This window comes from Myotis davidii, unplaced genomic scaffold, assembly GCF_000327345.1.
Source record: "Myotis davidii unplaced genomic scaffold, ASM32734v1 scaffold450, whole genome shotgun sequence".
NCBI classification, from domain to species: domain Eukaryota; kingdom Metazoa; phylum Chordata; class Mammalia; order Chiroptera; family Vespertilionidae; genus Myotis; species Myotis davidii.
Window position 1 is genome coordinate 301,583 of NW_006282385.1, and position 23,549 is coordinate 325,131.

General features: G+C 38.0%; 1 protein-coding gene across 1 annotated transcript in view; it reads right to left on the reverse strand.

The window, feature by feature from the left end:
* Window positions 1–17,901, reverse strand: part of BTLA (B and T lymphocyte associated) — a 29,833-nt gene extending 11,932 nt beyond the window's left edge. Inside the window, exons 1-2 of the mRNA XM_015559184.1 lie at window positions 17,698–17,901; window positions 1,775–2,098 (exon numbers count right to left, since the gene is read on the reverse strand). Coding sequence (XP_015414670.1) covers window positions 1,775–2,098; window positions 17,698–17,755 — 382 coding nt within the window. The 5' untranslated portion in view covers window positions 17,756–17,901. The remainder of the gene's footprint in view (window positions 1–1,774; window positions 2,099–17,697) is intronic.
* Window positions 17,902–23,549: the final 5,648 nt, after the last annotated feature.

Here is a 23,549-nt window from a genome sequence, read left to right on the forward strand (position 1 = left end):
GGGGCTGATGCTCTCTGAGGTACACTGGCTAGGGCAAGTTTTGCTTTTTTTAGAGAAAGAAAGTGAAAGGGAAGGGAAGAGACAGAGAGAGAAACATCAATGTGAGAGAAACACATCAAGTGGTTGCCTCCTGCACGCGCCCTGACTGGAGCTGGGATCAAGGCTGCAACCAAGGTACATGCCCTTGATCAGAATCAAACCCAGGACCCTTCAGTCTGAGGGCCAACGATCTATTCACTGAGCCAAACTTGCTAGGGAAAATTTTGCTTATTTTTAGCATTTATTTTGCCAGTTAAAAAAATATATATTACTTCTTTAAAATTTTAGTATTTTATCTTATTATGTGAATTAATAGTACAATTCTCTCCAGAAAGCATTAATTCCATAAATCCTCAATATAGTCTTCTCCAGGTTATTAAAGGCATTTTTTTCACTTACCATAGATTGTTTTTTAATCCATTTACAAAGTAATCTTTATTGAACCATCCACTATGTGCCAGACACTATGCCATCTATTTGTAGAGAAGCAAAGATGTTTGAGACACAACCTCCGTTCTAAAGAGGTTTATAAACCAGCGCACGGATGGTCACAAGCAACTAGCATTCAGTTTGACCCCAAATTTTCAAAAGCAGAGTCTCAGGGTTGCAGCAAGCACCAAAATATTGTACGTTCTAGGTTAAATTTATTCCTACATGTTTTATTCTTTCTTATACTATTCTAAGTGGGATTTTTTCTTAATTTATTTTTCAGATTGCTAGCTCATTGCTAGACGATAGAAATACTACTATTTCTCTGTTGTGAATAAAACTTCATTGAATTCATCTATTAGCTCTAGTAGTTTTTGATGATTTTAAAGAATTTTCTCTATAATATCATATCATCTGTGAAAATATATTTTTACTTCTTCCTTTGCAATTTGGATAGTGTTTTTTTCTTGCCTAGTTGCTATGGCTAGAAATTCCAGTTCAATGTTGAATAGAAGCATACATCCTTGTCTTGTTCTTCTTCTTAGGGGAAAAGCTTTATCTTTCACCAATAAATATGATATTAGTTGTGAGAGTCTTATAAACCAAATTTTTTTTTTTACTGTCCCCCAATCCTCTTTTTTGTTTTCCATGTTTCATTCAGTTTAGTTTTGCCCAATTTAATGTCAACCTGTCTTTCCTCTGTAGTTTGAGGCTATTGCAATTCTCTGGAGAGACTCTGTGGAGACAGCTAAACCCATAACTATTCTTAAAACTTATCAGGGAGTCAGGTTATTTGTGTGCTGTTTGCCCTCTGTGCAAACATGAACTATTAACATAACTTCAAAACTTTATTAATAAATGTACAATTTTATGACCACTACAAACATAACTTCAAGGAGTTATTACCAGTAAAAGTCAAGGACAGAAATATGGAAGAAAAATAAAAGAAAAAGTAAACAAGGACAGAGAATAGAAAACTGTCTACTACTATTGGTATTCACTTTGTAATTTTTCCCACATTTTAGAGATCTACTTTTGGACTTACCAAATAAATTTTATTCTTCCTTAAGGCAAAACAACAAATTTTATTATATTTTTCTACTCTTCTCTAATTCACTCAACCCAAAACACATATATAACCTGCACGCACATATGTGCATACATGTTATAGTCTATGAGGTGTAGCACCATTTTAATGTTTTATATAAGTTCAATGTCTAACACAATTACTTAAGAATCTGGGTTTTTCCTTTACCTTGAAACATGATGAGAAAAATATTAGATAGTCTCATTGTCTAGAACTCACCATTCACATTAACAGCTATTGAGTGACTTTCAATGAGTACAGATGAAACATTCAAAAAACAGTGGTATGATCCATTGTCACTAGCCACTGCTCGATCAAAATGTAGAATAAAAACAGCAATATTCTGTCTGTCTTCCCATTTCATGTGTAACCGTTGGCTAGCCCCCAGAGGCAAACACTGGGTTTCTTTGAACTTGCACCAGGTCACGTTAGGTCTCTCAGCGCAGTATACCACAGGGCATTCCAGTTGAAATGGATCCCCTGCATAGACGTTCTGCATTGACTCCCTCTGAACACGAAGTTGTGTTTTACAGGGGTTTTCTCCTGAAATAGGAAAATAAAATTAAAATCAAATCTGTCCTGGAAGAACCAGACCTTTGCCACTTCAACAGTTTCTGCCAAAGATTTCTTAAGCACCATGCTATAATTTTTGAGATAACATTTTCAGTAATTGACCCTCACTAGCAGAGTGTCTGGCATGTGGTAGCACATAATAAATATTTGCTGGAAAAAAAATAATTTCCTCAATTATTCAATAATTTCCTAAATTTCCAAAATATTTTTATTACAAAATATAGTTTCTTTTATTGTTACTTATTGTTATTATTGTACTTTAATAAGAAACAAATAATAACAGCATTTTTTGTCAATTACTTATCATATTTCAGGGGCTGTTTAAAATGCGTAAGTATTTTAACGCATTTACTTCTTACAACAAAAACAATACACATCAGCAATTTCCAACTTGTGTGCCGCGGTAGGTACACTGGTGTGCCACACGAATTTTTAAAACATGCAATACCTGACGATTTAGTAGGAAGCATTGACCTCTTTTCCCTTAGGTTGTCTGAAAAAATAACGACAGTCAACACAACAATAGCCATCTGTTGTGAATGAATCAAAATTATACCTATTTTTGTCAAATCAGCAAAAAGTATATTTTAGATGTGCCACAGAAGTTTAGTAGTTTATGCGTACCATGAGATAAAAAAAAAAAGGTTGAAAACCACTGATGTATGTTATTTTGGCCCCACATTCCACATACCTAGCATAATTTTTCACTTTTTTTTCTATAATCTTGGCAGCATGGTATAAAAATATGCTCTTTTTAAGCTATTTCCTAACACCTGATAAACCTGTCACCATAATTTCTGCTTGCATATCATCAATCCTTGCTCAGAATAAGTATTACCTGATTGAGTTTTCAGGAATCAGATTGAGACAAGAGCCCTGTAAAGAACTTTTAGAAACTCTGAATATTTATAATTAGGATGTCCCCAAAATATGTATACACACTTTAACAGCTGATAACTCACTTAATTTTGAAAATGAACTCTATATTAATAAACACTGGCTTTATAATCATTCAAGGTGCATATACATTTTGAGGGGACACCCTGTATTTATAACTGCTCTGAGATCTCAAATAAGTGCACAATAAGGCTTCCCAATTCAGTCGCTTCCAAAAATTCAGAATAAAAATGAAAGCAAACTAAAAGTGAAGTTATGAGAATGAGGTTTTCAAAAAGTTGAAGAGAAAGGGTAAGATAATTTAGCAAAAGGAAGTACAGACCTAAGATGTGGTTAGACTTATAACAAAAAAGCAAGGAGGCAGAGGCGGAAAGACCAAGTGAAACCTTTGTTTCCAGAAGTCCGATGCTCTCCCTAAGTTAATAGGCTCTCTCAGCCTCCTAAGTTCCCTTTTCATTTACTGGGATAAGTCAATCATAGTTTACAGAGCCCATAACTCTGTGCCAGCATCGTGAAAAACGACATGATAGTTATAGACAAAGGCCTTCTTTTTCCAAAAATTTCTTTTTTTAATCCTCATGGGAGGATATTTATTATTATTATTATTATTATTATTATTGATTTTAGAGAGAGGGGAAAGGGAGAGAGAGAGAGAGAGAGAGAGAGAGAGAGAGAGAGAGAGAGAGAAACATCCATTGGTTGCTTCCCATATGTGCCGGAACTGGGGATTAAACCTGAAACCTAGGTATGTGCCCTGACCAGGAATAGAAACCAAAAGCTATTGGTGTAGGGGATGACACCCCAACCAATTGAGCCACCCAGCTAGAGTGACAAAGACTTTCTTCCTTCAAGGAACTTACCATTCCATTTGTGAGACAAGATTAACAACAGGGTATTTTCTCTGAAATAAGTTTACTATCTACCACTCTTTCTTCTTCGAGCTCACCTGGGCTGAAAGGAAGGCTCAGAGGGATCTCTTATAAATAAATAAGACATGGTATCTGCCAGCATGGGGCTTGCCTTCCAGTGGAAAATAAAAACACTTGACCAATGGGAGAACAAAATAACACTGGAAAAGAGGTGCAAACTTTGTGTGGGTGTGCAGAAGATTCACTTCTACTGGGGCTATTGGAACAAGGCTTATGGCAAGGTTGTGTTTGAGCTGAACCTTATGAGGTGAACCAGGCGCTCTTTGATATTAGAGCAGTGAGTGGGCATGGGAGGCCATGGAAGGGCAAAGGCAGAGAGGGCAGGGATCTCATGGCAGATTCATGAACTGATATGCACTTGGGTCATGGTTTTCTGAAACAGTGACATGGAGACCTTTAGCTGCTTCAGAATAAATGGAATAGCATTAGGTGGGAGAAGTTTACATTTTGCTTATCAACCATGAGAAAATACAGAGCTTGGTGCTTTTGAGATATTTATAAAGGTCATGAGATAGCTAAAAATTAGAATATTCATTTGAACATGGTTGTTCAAATGCTAAAACATTGTGTGATATTGAGAGAGGCACCCAGTCTCCCTGGCATTCCATTTCTTTAAATAAAAATAAAAGGATTGGATGGCAAAAAGAAGAAATGATCACTTACCACCCTCTCCCACACAAAAATACATACACAACTTCACCTCCCTCAGTGTGTGACTGACACTATAAAGTTACTTGTAAGTCTCGCTTTCTTTTATATTACATTTAGCCATCGAGCTGTCACCCAGTGCTAGTAGTACAATTGATCATCCCTTGTAGTTCCAGCATTCTTTGACTATACGTTTGGGAGGAGTGTACAGAGTAGAGAAGAGAGTGAGCTGACCACATCACTGACTTGCAATGGGATTATGGGAACACTTCTGCAGTTCCTGCATACTCATATCAGCAGGATGGGGATCATCAACTGCCACATTGTCTAGCATGGGAATTTTTCTTGAATAGAGGCATGAATAGATAAATTCAGGCTTGCCATATGCTCTCAAAGTCATCAAGAATACTCTCTCTTTGTACAAAGAAGATATTATATTCCCCATGTCTCCGAAACAAAAACTAATGCTTTTAGGGCAGGAATGATGCACTGAGCTCAATGGCACCATTTTAATTTTCCACCTGACAAGCATGTTGACTTTTCTTTGCTGCTTGTCCTGAATTGTGCATATCCCTCTCATGACACTCAGGACATCCAAACCTGTCCCCAATGGGTTTGTCTTGTCAAAACAAAACATTTTCTGAAGAGAGATGAAGATCACATTTGCTTTAGGCTGGTGTTTATAGGCCAATGTTAGTTATGGTTGTTCCTGCTATTATTGTTCCTGTTGCTTTTCTCAAACATTCAGATTTAATGGTAGGAAATTCTCAACGCTAAAAAAAACCTAAATACATTCAGTAAAAGATGAAATCTCAACCATGCCCAAATTATCAAATGATACAGTATCCTTTTCCAAGTCTTCACAGGTTTGGGAAGCTTCTCATTTTAAAACTTCTTATGGAGTTAGGAAGGGGTTAATAGGGGAAAAGGGGGCCATATGTAATACTTTCAAAAATAAAGATTTAATTTTTAAGAATTCTCATGGAAACCACTGTTGTATTATCACAATGTGTATAGCCCATGACTAGGCTGTACCTGGCATATTTGATGCTCAGAAAACATTTTTAACATTCTCCTCTTCTATATGGGAACATATTCACAGAAATAATTGTGAAATGAAACAAATAATAAAATGAAATGAAAAGACACATAGCCAGTGAATAATTTTTACTGAACTTGTACATATAACCATGCAAGTTAAGAGATATTTGAAAAATAATGTTAGAATTCAAGAAAGTGAAAATGTACTATTCACTTAATAATGTTTATATCTACCTGGTGTGAACTTTAATTCTTTAGTTATAGCCTGATATATTAGTTTATATAAATAATTTTCTAGTAACTAATAAGTGAATTATATTAAAAACTGAAATGCCAAAAAAGATAAAATGTAGGTAATTACTAAATATAAAGTTTTTTTCTTCATTCATTTTTTAATTTAAAAATAATTAACACTTTAAAGAGAAGAATACATTTCAATTGTAAAGATACTAATCAACCAAACATTTCATGCATGAATGCACTTTAGTTCATTCATGAAATTGTACTTCAGTCTGTACAGTTTTACTGTTTCAAATTTTAAACAAATAAATATTCAAAATGGTTGCATAGAATGAAAGAAATAAAACCTCTCACATTCTGTTTCTTTGTCTCTGTAATCACTGTGGTATTACTATGTTTTTAAAATCTATTGTTTAAACGCAGGAATGTGGAGAACCACAGGGGCTGGAGATACACACTGTGCCTGGAGCAAGCTTGAGTGATTCTGAGCATTATGAATTTACTCTTGAAATGTAGCTGAATTTGTATATGTCCAGGGCTAACTTTATAACTGGGAAGTTCTCTGAGTTAATTTTCCTTTTTTAATTAAAAAACAATATCTTTATTGTTGAGAGTATTACAGATGTCCCCGTTTTTCCCCCACTACCCCCCTCCACCTAGTTCCTCACGCTTTCACTACATTATTGTCTGCATAGAATGTAATTGTTATCAAAGAGGAAGTACTAAAAATATGTTAATTTGAAGCTTTCATACATATTATTAAAACTCAGCAGTAACCATAGTAATTATTTAGAACTTTAAACCAAAATTATTTTTAAGGGGAAGAATATTCTACCACTGATATTATTGAGACTTGCTGGCACATGGTGATAATTAAAAATAGACCAACTTTTATTTGTTTTTAAATTCTGTACAGACAATCTACCCCTTACTGCCCATACCAGGGGTTTGAATACCTCATTGTTTATGTGACAGTTTATTTAGTAATGTGACTGTTTCTAGTGCAAAGGGGATGCAGAAAGGGGCTGACATTGCTCCTTAATTTTCCCATTAGATTTGTCTTTGATTGTCTTGATTATACAGTCTCTCAGAGCCCTCAGATCTCAAAGAGGAAGAGAGCCCTTGTGTCTGGATCAATCAAGAAAGGCTTCAAGGAGAAGATTGAACTCCCTCCTACCCCATACTCCATCCTGGGGCAAATCTGGTCTTCCTCCCATTATCATAGTATAATACCATCACCTACCTAGCAGCATGGGAGTCATCTTGATATCTTTCCCCGTTACTGTTCCATTTCATCAGTTCCCAAGTGACTTGATTCAGCATGCAAAATTTGTTTTCATGCCACTACTTTAATTTGTGTCTTATTCTGCTCCATGTGGGTTATTGTCACAGCTTACCAACTAATCTTCTACATTCCAAACTTGGCCTTGCTCCCCTCCCCCTACTTCAATCCATTCTCCACATTACTGTCAGTTTGTATTCTTAAAATGAAAATCCAATCACAGGACTTTTTGCCTAAAACCCTCCAGAGACTCTTTAATGCTTACAGGGACATGTTCAGATGTCAACAAATAAAATTTACCCCCTGCCTCCTTATGCAAACTCAACCCACCCCCATATTCCAGCAACCCAAGCCCACTTGATATTCTCCCTGGCAAATGACCCATGTTATTTTGTGTGATATACAGCATCCTATCTAATAAAAGAGTAATATGCAAATTAGTGGTGACTCCATCACTCTGTCACAAAGATGGTGGCGCCCAGTCCCTTCAGCCCTGCCGCTGAAGTGTCCAGGCCTGTTGGCCAGGCAGGTGGCAGGGGAGGCGGGGGGGTGGGGAGGAGGAGTGGAGTGGGCGATTGGAGGGGGCTGGGGTCTCCTGCCCAGGCCAGAGGCCTCAGGCCTGGGCAGGGGCAGAACTGGCGATTAGAGGGGGAAGGGGCAGAGCCGGCGATCACAGGGGAAAGGGTGGAGCCAGTATTGTAGGGGTCTTGGGGTCCCCTGCCCAGGCCTGCAGCCTTGGCCAGAGGCTGCAGTGGGGCAGGGATGGAGCCAGCAATCAGAGGGGGCAGGGGCAGAGCCAGCGATGGCAAGGGCCTGGGAAGGGGTGGAGCTGGCGATGGCAGGGATCTGGGTGTCCCCTGCCCAGGACTGCAGCCTCAGCCAGAGGCTACAGGCCTTGGCGGAGGCTGAGCCAGCGATTGGTGTAAACTACAGAGGAAAAACCTTTTCTGACCGCTCATTGGCTAAGCTCCCTGTATGCCACTGGTAATATTCTTAGTAACTTGGGTAATAAGAATCCAAAAAGGTGATCTAGGGTTTTTCCACCACACTCCTAGAGAAAAAAACAAAAGTCTGCTGCTGGAGAGCTAAGAAATGTCATATCCTGTGAAAGACACATCTTGAAAATGCCTAAAGAAAGTTGTCATTTTTTCATAGTGAAGGGACTGGAGTCCATGTTGATGAAAACACCTTGGTGGCTGCAGTGACTGACAGTGGCTGCAGCAACGGGGGGATGGGGCTGGTGCCTTCCCCTGATCAGCCCAGTCGCCTCCCACAAAGGGAGGCCAGACTGCAGCTTAGGATCTATCCCCAAGGGGAGAAGGGAGCAGGCCTAAGCCGTTAGTAGGACATCCCCTGAGGGCTCCCAGTATGTGAGAGGGGGAAGGCTGATCTGAGGGACCACCCCCCCCCCAGTGCACAAATTTCATGCACTGGGCCCCTAGTTCTATTATAATTAAACTAGAGGCCCAAGGCATGAAATTCGTGCAAGAGGCTCAGCCCTCACAGCAGCCCCTGCTGCCTCACAACCTATCCCTGTCCACTGGTCCTTCTGGAAGGTTGTTCCACCATTTGGTCTAATTAGCATATTAACTCTTTATTATATAGGATATGTGTTTATGTATCTGTCTTCCTATCTGCTCTACAACCTTTTTGGTGGGATGGTACCTGACTCTACCGAGGAAATAGCTTTAGAAAAGGTTCAAAAGTAAGATGGCATGATGTACCCTGAGACTTAACAGAGACAGCTTCATGGAGAGAAAAATCTGTCCACAGCTCTGACTAATGCTCTCTGTGTACTAAGGACACAGAGCAGACACAGCTGAACTCCCTTAGAGAGGCCAGTCAAAGGCATTGAGGTGGAGGATGTATGCACCTCAACATGCCCTGCAGTGGTTAAGCTTTAACCACTAAAGAGAAACTAGACCTCATGAGTACGCAGAGTGGAAAAGCCTGATTTATGTCAACTCAGGTTTATATTAAAAATATTTAATAATTGACATGCTGTGGTCATCCAGATACCCACATCCACCAATCAGGAAGTCAGGCCAGCCCCAAACAGCTGCCTGGCCCAGTACCTCCCAGCTGAGCAAGTGTATCTGCAGGTACAAGTGCCAGCAGGAGCCAAAAAGGATACATAATTTGTGAAACTTATTAGCTTTTTATTTTTTAAAAAAAGTTTGTAATTCAAATCTTATATGAAATACAATTTTTTCTTATTTTTTAAAGACCATATGCCTTGATTATTATCATGAGGAAAATCCCACCCAAGCTTTCCATTGGATAAAAATCTTTCCATTAAAAAATTCTTACATATTATGGAAAGTTCAAAATGATTATATTCACTGAACAAAATGAGCACCTGTAATAAATGCAGAATGTCTGACTGGTGCTAAGATAACATTAGAGTTAAACATAAAAAAATGTAAACAATTTTTGAAAAACTGAAATGATTATAAAGGGTATAATATGCTAATAATTTTCTGTGACATAAACTAGGACTTTAGCTTCTTTCAGCAGATGCTATGATAGATCACCAACCAACCAATTTCAGACACATGGTAAGAATGCTATGGAAAGAGATAATTCTTCAGCCTCAGGAGGAAAATAGGTCTTCAGAGGATGCAGGTGGTCTGATCTGCTTACCTTTAGAGGATTTGAGTGGAGGACAGAAGAGGAGCTATATGATGACCACCAGGGAAGAGAAACCAGTGCCTCTTCCCTTATAGATTGGTGTGGATTTAGTGATCCCTGAGGCAGTGGCTTGAGCATAGCCAAGGCCAATACAGGTACAGCAACAGCAGCCATGTAATCACCCATCAAAGATCCTGGGAGAGCATCCACCTGGACACTCTCAGGGAATTACATATACAGCATCAGAAAGCCCATTGGGCATTCTTTCCCTTATAAGCTAGTTGCCATTGACTCACAAAATCAGAAATGTGATGACATGAGATGAGGGTGAGGAGTTCCACCTCATACAGAACCACTAATATTACATTATATTACGTAATGTTGATTAAACTTACTACTTTAACTCTGTGGTAAATAAACCCACTTCATAAATCAGATATTCCAAGAAATGCTGGAAATACTTGGGGAAATATGAATAAGAAAGATGCACACATATATGTTAAAATCAGGGTTTCTATTGTAAAGAGTGATCATTGTTAGTTTAAGAAAATCTATAAATTAATCTTAAGGGATAGAATAAAAAGTGACTGAGTCTCAGCCCCTATTGTCAGATAGAAGATATTCACCCACATCTACCTGAGAAACATATAATGTACTATAAATAAAAGACATAGAACTAGTATGCAATAATAGTTTAAGTTTTTCTTTTCTTGTCTGATACTGGTCTTTTGAGAGAAGTAGGTGTCTTTTCCCAGTCTAAACATACACAGAGAGGGAGAGAGAGAGAGAGAGAGAGCGAGAGAGAGAGAGAGAGAGAGAGAGAGAGACTTACATAACATGAAGGTTTTTTTGGCTAAAATGGAACTGGGAATAATTAACTTATGTGTACCAAGAACACACATAGTGTAATTCCATATTTATTCCCTTTACTTAAAAGACCATGAAACAAGAAAATTAAGAGAACTGTTATAGTCATCTTTTATTATTATTTCCTCTTTAAAACCTTCCTTTAGGTTTGCTTTATAATTTAGCATATTTTGAAGCAAATTCTTCTAGTGCTAGAATTTCTCATCTTGTGATATAACTATTTGAGGGAAATTTGAAGACTATCTTTTCAATGTAGTTGTGTTGAGCACTTTAAGACCAAGCCATGTATCTCTTGGCTTCCTCTAGTTTGGGGTCATTCTGAAGTTGTTTTGTTTTGAAACAGTCATTCTAGTATAGCTTTGCCTAAAAGTTAGCAAAGCACCATAGCTGGTTTGGCTCAGTGGATAGACCATTGGCCTTCAGACTGAAGGGTCCTGGGTTTGATTCCAGTCAAGGGCACATGCTTGGGTTGTGAGCTCGATCCCCAATCTGGGGTGTGCAGGGGGCAGCCAATCAATAATTCTCTCTTATCATTGATGTTTCTATCTCTTCCTCTCCCTTTCAATCAATGATTCACTTTTATCATTCACTTTTATCACTTCTATCTATCTACCTCTGAAATCAATTTAAAAAACAGCGAAGTCACAAAGTACCTACGCCATGTCTCTTTTGAGATATTAAAGAATAGGACAAGCAGAGAGCTTTAGTGATCATTAGGTCAGATAGCTCATGGATGGTTTGTTACTTTGGGAGCTCACCTCCAGAATCACCTCTTTGCATTCTACATTCATTGCCACTGGCCCACAAGCACATTGCATCTCACATTGTCCGAGTGCTGTAGAGCCATCCTAGATCCTCCAAACAGTAGAAACAGGGATATGACTAATATTTTTTGAGTTCTTATTATGTCCTATGCACTTTTAGGTACTATATATATGTGCGTGCATGTGTGTGTGTGTGTGTGTGTGTGTGTGTGTGTGTGTTGTTTCATTTGATCCTCACAACAATTTTATAAGGTAGTTACTAGTTACTATTTTTATCTTTATTTTAAGTTTTGAAAACCAGTGTTAGAGAAACTAACAGGTCAAGAGAACTACTTGGTAGGAGGCAGAGCCAGGACCAGGACTTGAACCCAAGCCCGGCTAACTCTAAAGTACAAGCTCTTTTCTTGCAGGGGGATGGTTGTGAAAGCCAATGAGAGCATATAGGAAGGGTCCGTAGGACTCTGCTTGCTCATAACAAACAATAAATTTCAGGTATTATATATTTGGAATAAAATTAATGTGGATAGGTTGAGTTATTGTTCAAGGTCACAAGGCATACAGGTAGCAGAGACAAGACGGAAACTCAGAAGATCTGCCTTCGCTCTGAATAGTTGTTTCCAACTGCTTTCATAGGAATCAGCAGTGATGTATAAAAATGGGTATACTCATCAGGCAAACAAATATAATATAGAAAAAGCAGTATATCCCAGAGAAAATGTTCTTCTATCTGAGAGATGAAATCCTACAGAAATACTAGTTCATTAACCAGCAAGGCCAGCCTTGATCAAGTAAAAAAAATATTGGTTTTTCGGTACTTTTCCAAGTACCTCCCTACCAGGTAACAAATGTCCCCTTGTGATTCTACCCTATTGGCACCATGTTTGCCTCGCAATGACAGAGGATTCAGCGTCATGCCCACCCTATATGACAAGAATGAGTGTCTGGTGTAAAGTTTGTTGGCCAATGTGTAATTATCTTTCAATACAATGAGACCTAACAAACAATGTTTTATGTTGTCAATTTAGAGACTAGCTCTGGCCTGGGAAGACACTAATTACTTGACACAGGTGGGCCTGTCTTTCAGAGGTGGTAGGCTCTTCACCTTGGTCACAGTGACTTCAGGAAGAAAAGTAGGGCAGAAAAAATCTAAGAGAATATCTTAGAAGCTGGAGACAGGAGCATCAAAGAAAGCCTTCAGCATTTTATCGGAAATAATAACTTATATAGAAGATAACATTAGGTACTAAACTTATGGACCTTGGTCATAGAGAACATTTTATGAATTTGACCCCAAAAGCAAGGGAAGTAAAGACAAAAATAAATGGATGGAACTATATCAAACTAAAAGGCTTCTGCACAACAAAAAACAAAACAAAAAGGCATCCAACCAAATGGGAGATAATATTTACAAATGACATGTCCTACAAAGGGTTAATATCCAAAATATATAAAAAACACATACAACTCAGCATCAAACAAAAAAAAATGCAATTTAAAAATGGGCAAAGCACCTGAACAGACACTTCCCAAAGAAGACATACAAATGACCAACAGATAAATGGAAAGATGTTCAACCTCACTAGTGATTAGGGAAATGCAAATCAAAACTACAATGAGATACCACCTCACACCTTTTAGAATGGCTATAATCAATAAGGCAGGTAATAACGAGTATTGGAGAGGTTTTGGAGTAAAAGGAAACCTCATTTACTGGTGGTGGGAATGTAGATTGGTATAGCCACTATGGAAAACAGTATGGCAATTCTTCAAAAAATTAAGAATAGAGTAACCAGATGACCCTGCAATCCCTCTCCTATGTCTCTACCCAAAAAACTTTAAAACATTTATTTGCAAAGATATATGCACCCCTATGTTCATTCCAGCATTATTCACAGTGGCCAAGATATGGAGACAACCAAGGTGTGTTTCAGTAGAGGATTGGATAAAGTAGTATGGAATATTACTCAGACATAAAAAAAAAAACCCGAACCTTGAGAATATTATACTAACCAAAATAAGTCAGTCAGAAAAATCTAAGAACCATATGATTTCACTCATATGTGGGGTATAAAACTGAAACTATTTGACACAGGCAACAGTATGGCGGTTACCAGAGGGAGGGGGTTGGGGCTAGTAAAAGGTAAAGGGGGCCAAATACACGGTTGCAGAAGGTGATTTGACTTTGGGTGGTGGGCACACAATGCAATATACAGATCATGAATTATAGAGATGTATACATGAAACCTATATGATCTTAGTATCAATATCACCCAAAAAAATTTATTAAAAAAGAAACCAACATGAGTATTTCTAAATATTGCCTACAGTGATAGAATGGTTAAGTGTGGTGCTCAGAGTAAGTTTAGGTTTATGTGTTATTGGAAAGACACAGGGAAAGTTCATTTTCACTTCTTTCCCAGATACTTCCTGGGCATCCTAATACATTCTGCTACACTGAGATTCACTGGCATTTTCAAAGCCCTAGAAGATACTTAACAATATCTATGCAGGCAGAAACTGCCAATTGCCCTCCTTGCCACCCCCCCCCCAAATATTAATTCTCCTCTTCTAATATCAGAGAAGTGAAATGGAGCCATGACCATCTAGCTAGAACCTAAATGCCCCAACCTTCCTTATAGCCACTTCTGGACAATGGATTGTTTGTGATATATTCAAATTCCAGGTTGTACTCATAAAATAAATGTGGCTATTAGGAAGGAGGAGAGGAGGTACGGAGCTCTACCTGCTAAACCTGATGTTTCCCTACTACTGGCCTCTAACACTCTCTTGGCCTGTGTTCAAAGTGAACCTCAAAATGTACATATTTACATTCTGAGAAAACTACAGTGATACCTCTGCTTGTATACACACAGAAACATGCATGTAAGTAATTTCTTCTATGGGATAAACACAGAAGTAAGAATCCATGAGAGGATACCGTAAAGGTGGATAATACCGAGCTTATTTTAAGGTAAGAGAATGGAGAATATTGAAAAAGTGAAGCAAATTGCTTATGATACAATGTGATGACAGAATGTAGCTCAAATCTCGTGACTCCCAAATTCTATTATCATTTCTTGGTGACTGGGGATGATAGCAGGTAATGATATCAACAGTTACTTATAGATGACTTTGTCAACCCAAATAGGTTAATGTCATTATTGTCCCCATTGTTTAGATGAGGGAAGAGAATCAGAGAGATTATAGTCACAGAACCAGTGAATGGCAGAGATGGAATAGTAATCTAGTCCTAGCTCTAGAGTCCCACCACTGCCTCTCCAAAGAACAAAGCAAAACGTTGATTTCATTTTTAGACCTGATTACAGATACTGAACATTTTCTTTCAACAACTCTGAACTCTCAGGAAAGGTGAAATTCACAAATAATAGAAATTAAGTAGGAGAGTTCCAGTGAAGCAAGATAAATAGCACTTCACTTCAACATTACAATAGAGGAAATTTTGATAGTGGGGAAGAGGAAGCAACAGTTAATTAAAGAGCTTTTTAATGTTTAGGAAGTCTTTTCAAAGCTGTAATCAGCATAGGGATTAACCTATTCATACCTTAATTCAGGAAATCCTGCCACTGCAGAAAGTATTCCTAGACATTTACGTCAAAGGTAGTCATATTTAGTGGCAGGCATTCATATAATAACAGTACACAGGCATTTGGCAGAAGGCAGCGCTCTACTTCCTGTGCCCATTTCAACAGGAACAAAAAGATACAGTCTTAGAAATAAGCCTGATAAAGACCCTGAAACTTCAAGGAGCACTTTCTGTCCTAATGTTTCTGCTCTGACCTAACAATATGGCCAGTTCACTGTGAAGCAACACAATCTTTGTGGGTGGGATGTGGAGTATGGATCCATGGTTCATACCGAAGTATCACAACACAGGCTAAAGAAGACATAGGCAAGACCCAAAGGAGACTTGGCCATAACCACTGTGTTCTCAAAAGAGCCCAACTATGAGTGTCCTCTGCTACCAGATCAGATTAGGATTTTTTTTTCTCACAATAAGCCGTGATCAATCAAAGATTTCCTACAGTCTTCATTCGGGATCATATATAGTGCCAGGTGTGTAGTCAGACATTAGCTGCAGTGCTTCTGCCTGCTTAAAGGTGGAATCCTAGGTTGACCCTCAACTGAACAAGTGGCCCAGGGCCTCACAGCTGGAGCTGCTCACCTGCAGTGAGGCAGGTGACTGACAGAGGCTTCTGCACTGCAGCCTAGTCCCTGCCAGCATGTTCTGCACATATACTTTTCATCGGACTAGAAATTCTACGTCAGATATCAAGGGGCAGAGTGCCTCCATTAAGTACTTTTGAGAAACACTTAAGCAAGCATGATTTCATTATAGAGAAGTAAGTTTATAGTGAATGTTACATTTTTCACAACCTTATTCTCAGTGCAGCCTGATTTCTGGGAAGAGACACACCAATCTCACATTGAATTGAAGTGGAGGATGAAAAATATCTTTTTAAGTTATTTTTAAACACTTTGAAACTGTGCCAGTGTAAAGAATTCAGTGATTAACTAAATCACAGGAATTCTCCAAGATATAAAGGTTGTGTGGTTTTTAAGAAATAGTCATTCGCTCTGTCTGGGAGAACAAATCTCACCAAACATTCCTTTATCTCAACCTGTGTCCTAGTTTAATGAAAAAAATGCCATAATCCATCAACTGCTATGTAAGATACCTGGCCAGGACTTTATCCAATGCTTTCCCTTTCATTTTCCAAAGAATTCGGTTAACTATGTTTTGGGCCAAATATATTCATTTTATTTCAGCTTTAAAAACTCAACTATTTTAAATAGTAATGTTAAACCTTGCTACCCATTTAATTGAATTTTGTGGGGGTTGCCTGTGAAAATAATATTAGCAAAAATGCCATTAACATTTAGCAAGCTTTTATTGTGTGTACTTGTTGTGCCAGTTATTTTATCCATATTACTGCATATGCAGTGTCCACAATAGGCCCATAATTTAGGTACAATTATTATCTCTATTTTACAAAGGAGGAAACTAAGGATAAGAGAAGATAAGAAACTTAACCAAAGGCACACACACACAGTAAGTGGCAAAGCCAGTAAACTAACCCCATTCTTACACTCAAGTTCTTTTTTGTAAGCATGTTGGGAGGGGGAATAGAAGTTGTACCCCAATCCCAGTCTGATAAAGCACTAAAAATTATTTTATTTCATTTTACATGGAATCATTTATATATTCTTCAAATTGGTATAAATGATTTTTAATAATATTTATAATATTTGACTCCAGTTGTAGCTATGTGATTGAAGGCATCTTATGGAAAGTGTCAACATAATAGTAAATATACACATATAAAAATATACAATCATGAAAATACTTAGATGACTAAAGGGAAGTTTTATTTTGCTCCTTGTTATGTGCCATCCTGGCATCATGGAGACAAATTCCAAATCACCCTGTTCCAGAGTTGTAGATACCATTTTATAGGTTTTCAGGGGCCATATTTTTGGATTTAAAACTGGAAAGAGTATGTGTGCTTGTGGTTATTATAAAGTAGGATATTTGAAACCAGACCTGAGAAAAATCTAAAACCGCTGGTAGCTATTTATAGCCCTTTACAATGTGTCAAAGTTAGGGAGCTAATGAACTCATAAAATCTTTGCAGAAGTGGCCGAACATCATCTATGCAGAACCCAAGCTGTTTTCTATGTCAAATGACACCCGAATCAGAACCATTTTCTTAGACGCAATGACAGAATGCTCCAATTCTATCTTTCTCAGCATTTTCTCAATCAGTATTCTCCAGGCACACACTCCATGGAAGCAAGTAGTATGATTTTATTTAGCAACATTACTCCAGAGTAGCCATGGAGTGAGGTATTTGATACCTTTCCTACCGAACCGAGTAATACAACACTCACTCTGTCAAGCTTCGGTTTGGAAAGAACAAGCCATTCACCATCAGTATGACATTCAGAGCCGTTTTGCTAGTAGTAGTGCTAAATTTGTCCCTAACTACTTATAACATCTACCCAATTCTTTTTTCTTACTAATAGAACATGTTTTTAAGAAAATCAGCCAAAACGACTTGAGTACAATACCATGTTCTATTAGTGTCCTAGAATGTCTTCAGTGAGCAAATCTAACTACTTCCTTTTATCTACCATTGTCTTCCACATAAACACCACATCCCAGTAAGATCAGCAAGGAAAAACATTACCTCCCACATGCCCCTAAGGAAAATAAAATAAAATAAAAAATAATCTAAGTAGGCGTTTCACCTTCGATACTCCAGATGCCCAGAGGTGCGATTAAGAAGAGGATCCAAATTCCAAGCATGGCAGGCAATGTCTTTTCCTGTGCCCATCGGGAGCAAAATCTTCTCAAATAGAAGGCTTCCCTTCCTCTCCTGAGCTCTTCAGGGTTGGATCGGGTTCACTACCCCAGCGACATCTGTGAAATAGAGAGAGGATATAGGTACAGACACTAGGTATATGGTATCCTGTGGTTTTTGCTTCTTGTCACATTGGGCGTTCACTTTCAAATGCTCTGATCTGCAAAGCAGCTCAGTCCTTAACTTCTCCTTCCATTTATCACCCTTTGTGTCCCATGTTAAAATTTTTCTCAATCAAATTTCAACGACATGAACAAACTCTAAAGAAATCTATATGGTTGCAATGTTTAGGTTGAGACTTTAATGAAACCAAGGTCAAGAAATTTGTGGTAAAAACTACCTATGGTAAGTATATGTTTTCCCCCTTTTCATAGCATGTGATCATGAAACTTTTTTCATGTAAAAGATTTTAGATTTTTCTTCCCAAACATCATGTCATGGTACAATAAGATTGCTTATTGTCATTAAACCAATGGAGGTTTACTTGAGGTTATGGAGAAAATGAGTGGCAGGAAGCACTTCCTCAACAGGTGAGGGAAGGGCAACTGCCTTTAATCTGTAGATAAATATCAATGGAACAAGATCATCGTTAGCATTAGCTGCATGTTCTCTCCAAATAATACAGTTTTGAGCTAAATGACATCTTGAATACCAATTAAAGGAAACTTTCATTTTCATCATTCTTCATGTGGTTTTTGTCTGGATTAAATAGAATTGAAACAATAAGGGAATAAATGGAAAAGTTCGAGATCAGATAGCTCAGGGTCGATGTGGGACTGTTTGCTCCAAGCCCACTTCTAATAATTAGCTTCTAATTATAGCAGTTAATTAAATTCACCCACTTGAGATTCCAAATGAGAAATCTAGATTTGTGACATCTCTGGTCATTGACAGAAGTTGGTTTTGTGAGTCTTTCTCTCAGAGGCTGGCGATTTTCTTACAAGGCCAAATTTCAATGGTTTTAAGTGCATGAGGTTAAAAAACAGTTTTCATGTACTTACTGATCCAAATAAACAATTGTGCACAGGTTGGAAGCACAAAGATGAGTTAGTCGCAGTTCCTGATTTTAAAGAGCTCAGTAACCAATGCTGTAATTTTCTCATTTGAACCTCTAGTGTTGAAACTTAGGCATTCATGCATTTCAACCACCACAGTGTAACCCACAGCAATTATATATAACTTCTTAGAGCTTCCATTCCTTATCCAGTAAACACCCTGTGAAATACTCATGCAGCATTTACACAGCTCTCCATACTCAAGGTGGAGTGCAAACTGCCTATGGGAGCTGAGGCAAGGCTCACTGTCCCTTTAAAATGGCCACAGGAGTCAAAAGCCACGAACCGTAAACCACGGATCTCAGGAAATTGTCACAAACTGGAGAGACGTTATATAAACTTTGTTTATCCCAGAACAAAACCTTTATGATTCACTATTTAAAGTTCTTCTTCATATAAAAAAAGCCTATGTTAATTAGGTAGAATTTGTAAAAAATACCTTTTGCAATATGTATTTTTAACATTATATCTCTTTTGTTACTTTTATCAGTATGATTGGTCCTTTATGCTTCCATAGCTGGAGCCCAAGAGCCCTACTGGAGACAGAGCCCTCCCTCAGAATCAGACTTCTTGTTTCATTTTACTAAAGAAGAGTTCAAAGAAGCCCTGTCTCAGAAATTTGTTAGCTCAGCAACAAGCCAATTTTGCTTTACATTTATATCTCCTCAAGTAATCAAACTTCAGTCTTGACTCTTATCTTATATACTCATGTATTGTTTGATGAGAAAATTACACATTTATTTAAATGTGCAAATTTAAAGAATTTACTACAATCTTAAAAGTCATTGCATTGTATTTAAAAAACAGTTTAAAACTATCTCCAATTTTATGGTGGAAGACAAAAGGCAAAATAGAATTTGGCATCTTCAAATTCATTTTGCAGACATTGTAGGCGCCACTTAGAAGGCAAAGTCTTTAGTTCACTTATAGACTCACTTGCTTTCATGAACTGTGAAACAGCTATACTTCCTCCAGTACTTTTACCCCAGGGTGATCAGAGACCAGTAATCACAAAGGGAGAAGCAGAGTCCTGGCTTACTAATACAGGGATTCTTGGTATCCATCTTGTCCAAATGAAAGCCCATCTTTGGTTCAAGATTTTAAGCCAATCTTTAAAATTTTGCCACTGACATTAGACATCAGCCCATAGGAATGAATCCTGGATCTGAATTTTTAACACCCTCAAAACATTGTATAGCTTTTACCATAAATGTAGTCCAGTATTTAAAATGTTTCCTATTCTTTGGTGTCAGTGGTTTCTGTATATAACTATACTTTAGAATGAGCCTGGACACTTTTATAAACTGGGTGTGGTTCCAGGATCTATCCAAATCCATTGACTGTAAATCTCACAGGATTGAGGCCAATATTCCTATTTTAAAGAAATCTCCTAAGATGATTCTGATTCAGTTGGTTTCAGTAGACATGTGGAAACCAATTATGAATTGGTGAGGTGCATAGACTTTTGAGTCACAAAAGACTTGATATCAAATCTTTGTCACTTACTAGCTCTAGAATGTTTCATAGATTTCCCAGATTCTTAGAATCTCAGTAGACACAGATATGTACCACTCAGATCCTCCTTCAAGGACAGATTTGCTCTTAGCTTTGGAGAATGGAGTCAGCAGACAGCTTCCAGGTGTAAACTTCTTCAGGGTGTACTCAATTAAGACTCACCTTGTCCAAGGTCATGCTTTCCCATGACAGTCTTCATCCAGCAATGGAGCTAAGAAAGTGTATAAAGGGCTGACCATCTCAGCCTCACATGGGTTGTGGGTGGGTAATACTTGACCCAGAGCTCCTGGTTGAGTCAGTCAAAGTTACATTAGGCCTATATTACAGTTTGATTTCTTCCTCTTCCCAATCTTGCTTCTTCCCCCTTCCTTTCAGAGATATTGATCCCTAATCTATTTCAATGTCTGCTTTTAGGGCACCAAATGTGCTCCACATCTCAATGTTCTATTCTCCACATCTCAATTTTCCTCAACACAGATGGTGATAATATCTATTATGTTGGTTAACTGGGGTAATGAAAAGTGCTTAGTAAATTGTATCTATAATTATTCCTGGGTTTTCATTTGGACAAGATGGATACCAGGAAGCCCTGTATTAATAAGCCAAAAATAATGATGGGAGAACAAGTTAAAATGTTTACTTGCTAGTGGGAGTCATTCTTGCCTAGAGATAGACTCTGAAGTAAGTGGCATAACAAAGCTTTGATTAGTAGAGAAATGTAGCAGACTATGCAGTATCTAAATTCCAAAGATTCACAAGGATGAATTTGCCATCAGGAAAGCCTCAGAACTATAGGGTATAAATGATAAGAGGCCTGAAGACAAGAAGTCTAAAAAAGGACCCAGCCATTGCAACTGTCCCTCAGGCAAAGAGCTCTAACTCTCCGAAAGATGAGAAGGAATTCAAACAGTTGTGCAGTCACAGCAAGACTGGAGGAATGAACAGGTAATCAAGGCGGGGACCACTTACTGAATCTGGAATACAGAAAAGGATCATAGTCATTGGCACCACACCTGAGTTGGGTAAGGATGCTGATTTGATATTAAGATCCTCCCCTTGACTCCTAAGATATCCCTTTGGTGAGAGGATTGATACCATACTGTAAACTGGATAGGGCTGATCCAAAAAGATGGTATAAAATACCCTCAGTTGCAAAAGTTAGGAGATTGAAGATGCTTTGGGGGAAAAACTACCTTGCAATAAAAAAATGTATATCAGAGAACACCCAAGAACGCCCTTCTCTTACTTACCTATTGGGAAACTTGAAGAGCTGTAGTTCTATCATTTAGTAGATGTGAGAACTTAGACAAGTTCCTTAACTTTCCCCCAAGTGATTTAAAGCAGATTTATTTTTACTTATAGATCACAGTAAAAAAATTAAACATTAATTTATCAGTTTTTTAAAAATCCAAAAGAATGAAAAAAAGACTATCTAATAGCTGTGGAAGCCCACCAGAGACCACTGTGAATACACTCAAGTTCTAAATATTTTATTTACCTATTCATAACTTTTAATTTATGACCTCTTTGAATCCCATTACTTCATCTGTAGCAGAAATAATAGCATCTACTGGAAGGTTGTTATGAGTATTCAAAAAGGGACATAAATAGTACTCTATATTTTAAGTTAACATACACGAAACCACCTGCTGCAGTGCCTGGCACAAAACTAGAATCCTAATAAATGCGTTTTCCTTTCTTTCCTCCCAGTCAGAAAAGTATAGGCTTCCTATGTCATGTTTTTGTATATTTGAAGGATGGGCAGAAGGAGAGTTGGCTTCTCATATATCCCATGCACCGGTGTGTACTTGTGCTGCTGTATATGTTCATCTCAATGCTTTCATCATGAAACCAACTTATGGGTGCATGATTGTTTTGAAAATTGTTTTATCTTTCACTTTTGTGGGTGCATACGTGCTTTGAAGTGCTTGCAGCTTCACATTTCAGCAAAATGTTAGAGTCTGAAAGCATCAACTTGTTCTTCCAGGAAGAACTATAGGGGTTACATGAAAAAGGGGGGGGCAGCATTCCTTGTAGCTTTCCTACTACAAGGGGTGTCATTGACCAAGATCCCCAAGCCCTGCTTCTGAAATTCATCATCCCATTGGGCCATGAGGCCTTGCTTCCTAGTCAGTGACTGAGCACAACAGAAACATCAGGCAGGTCAACTTCTGGGAGACACGGACTCCTCCACTGACCCACTTTGGCTTCAGGACTCCCCCCCGCCCCGCCCCCAGCCTTTCTTGGATACAACAGCAATCTAGGGTGCTTCTACCCAACCTACTTCCTGCTCTCGTCACCCAGCACCAAGCTGTTTTGTGCATACATCCCAACTCTCCTATATATTTTAAGTTAACATACATGAAATATGCCCTTTTTTCCCACAGGCATTTCCTTGCACATTTTATTCTGTTTTGGAGTCTACTTTTGGGAAAGCCCAATCTAACACATTAATTTTGCATAGTTATGACAAATTGACTATACAAAATTTTTATATTGTTTTTCCTTTATCCTTGTTCAATGGGCAATGTTGTCTCATGGAGGAATCTATTTTCAGAAGGTAGGAAGGCATGAAAGCTAGTTGGTAGAAAGAGCAGGGTTAAATTAGTCAATTTGGGAGAAACTATGAAGATCAACCAAATTAATGGAAAAAATGGTGAAAAAAACAGCATTATAAAACAGGCAGAAACAGGCAAAATTCATATTTTTAACTATAAAAGTGAAAGTAACTGAGTAGAGGGAATCAGATCAAATAAGGTGAAAGGCTTTTTCAGAGCTGCATGTCACAAGCTCTACTTACATTTGTCTCAAGAGTAGAATCCTCTTCTTATTTAGATGGATCTATGAGAGAAAACAAAAATGAAATAAATAATAATTCAAGCAAAACTAAATGGAGTTAGCTTTATTTTGGAGTAAGGTCAAAGAAAGAATTTGGGAGAAGTGTGTCCTGAAATGGAAAATGAATGGATAGACAAATACATATACCAGTATAGTACCTGTCAGATCACACATTTGCCACACAGCTGGAGAAGCTTCCTGGAGGCCCCAAATTTGCCAGTCATTTTATTTTATTATTTTTTAAAAATATTTATTGTTGAAATTATTACATAGGTCCTCCTTCACCCCCTTCACCATCCCCATAAACCTCTTCCAGCCCTCTCCCTTCCTC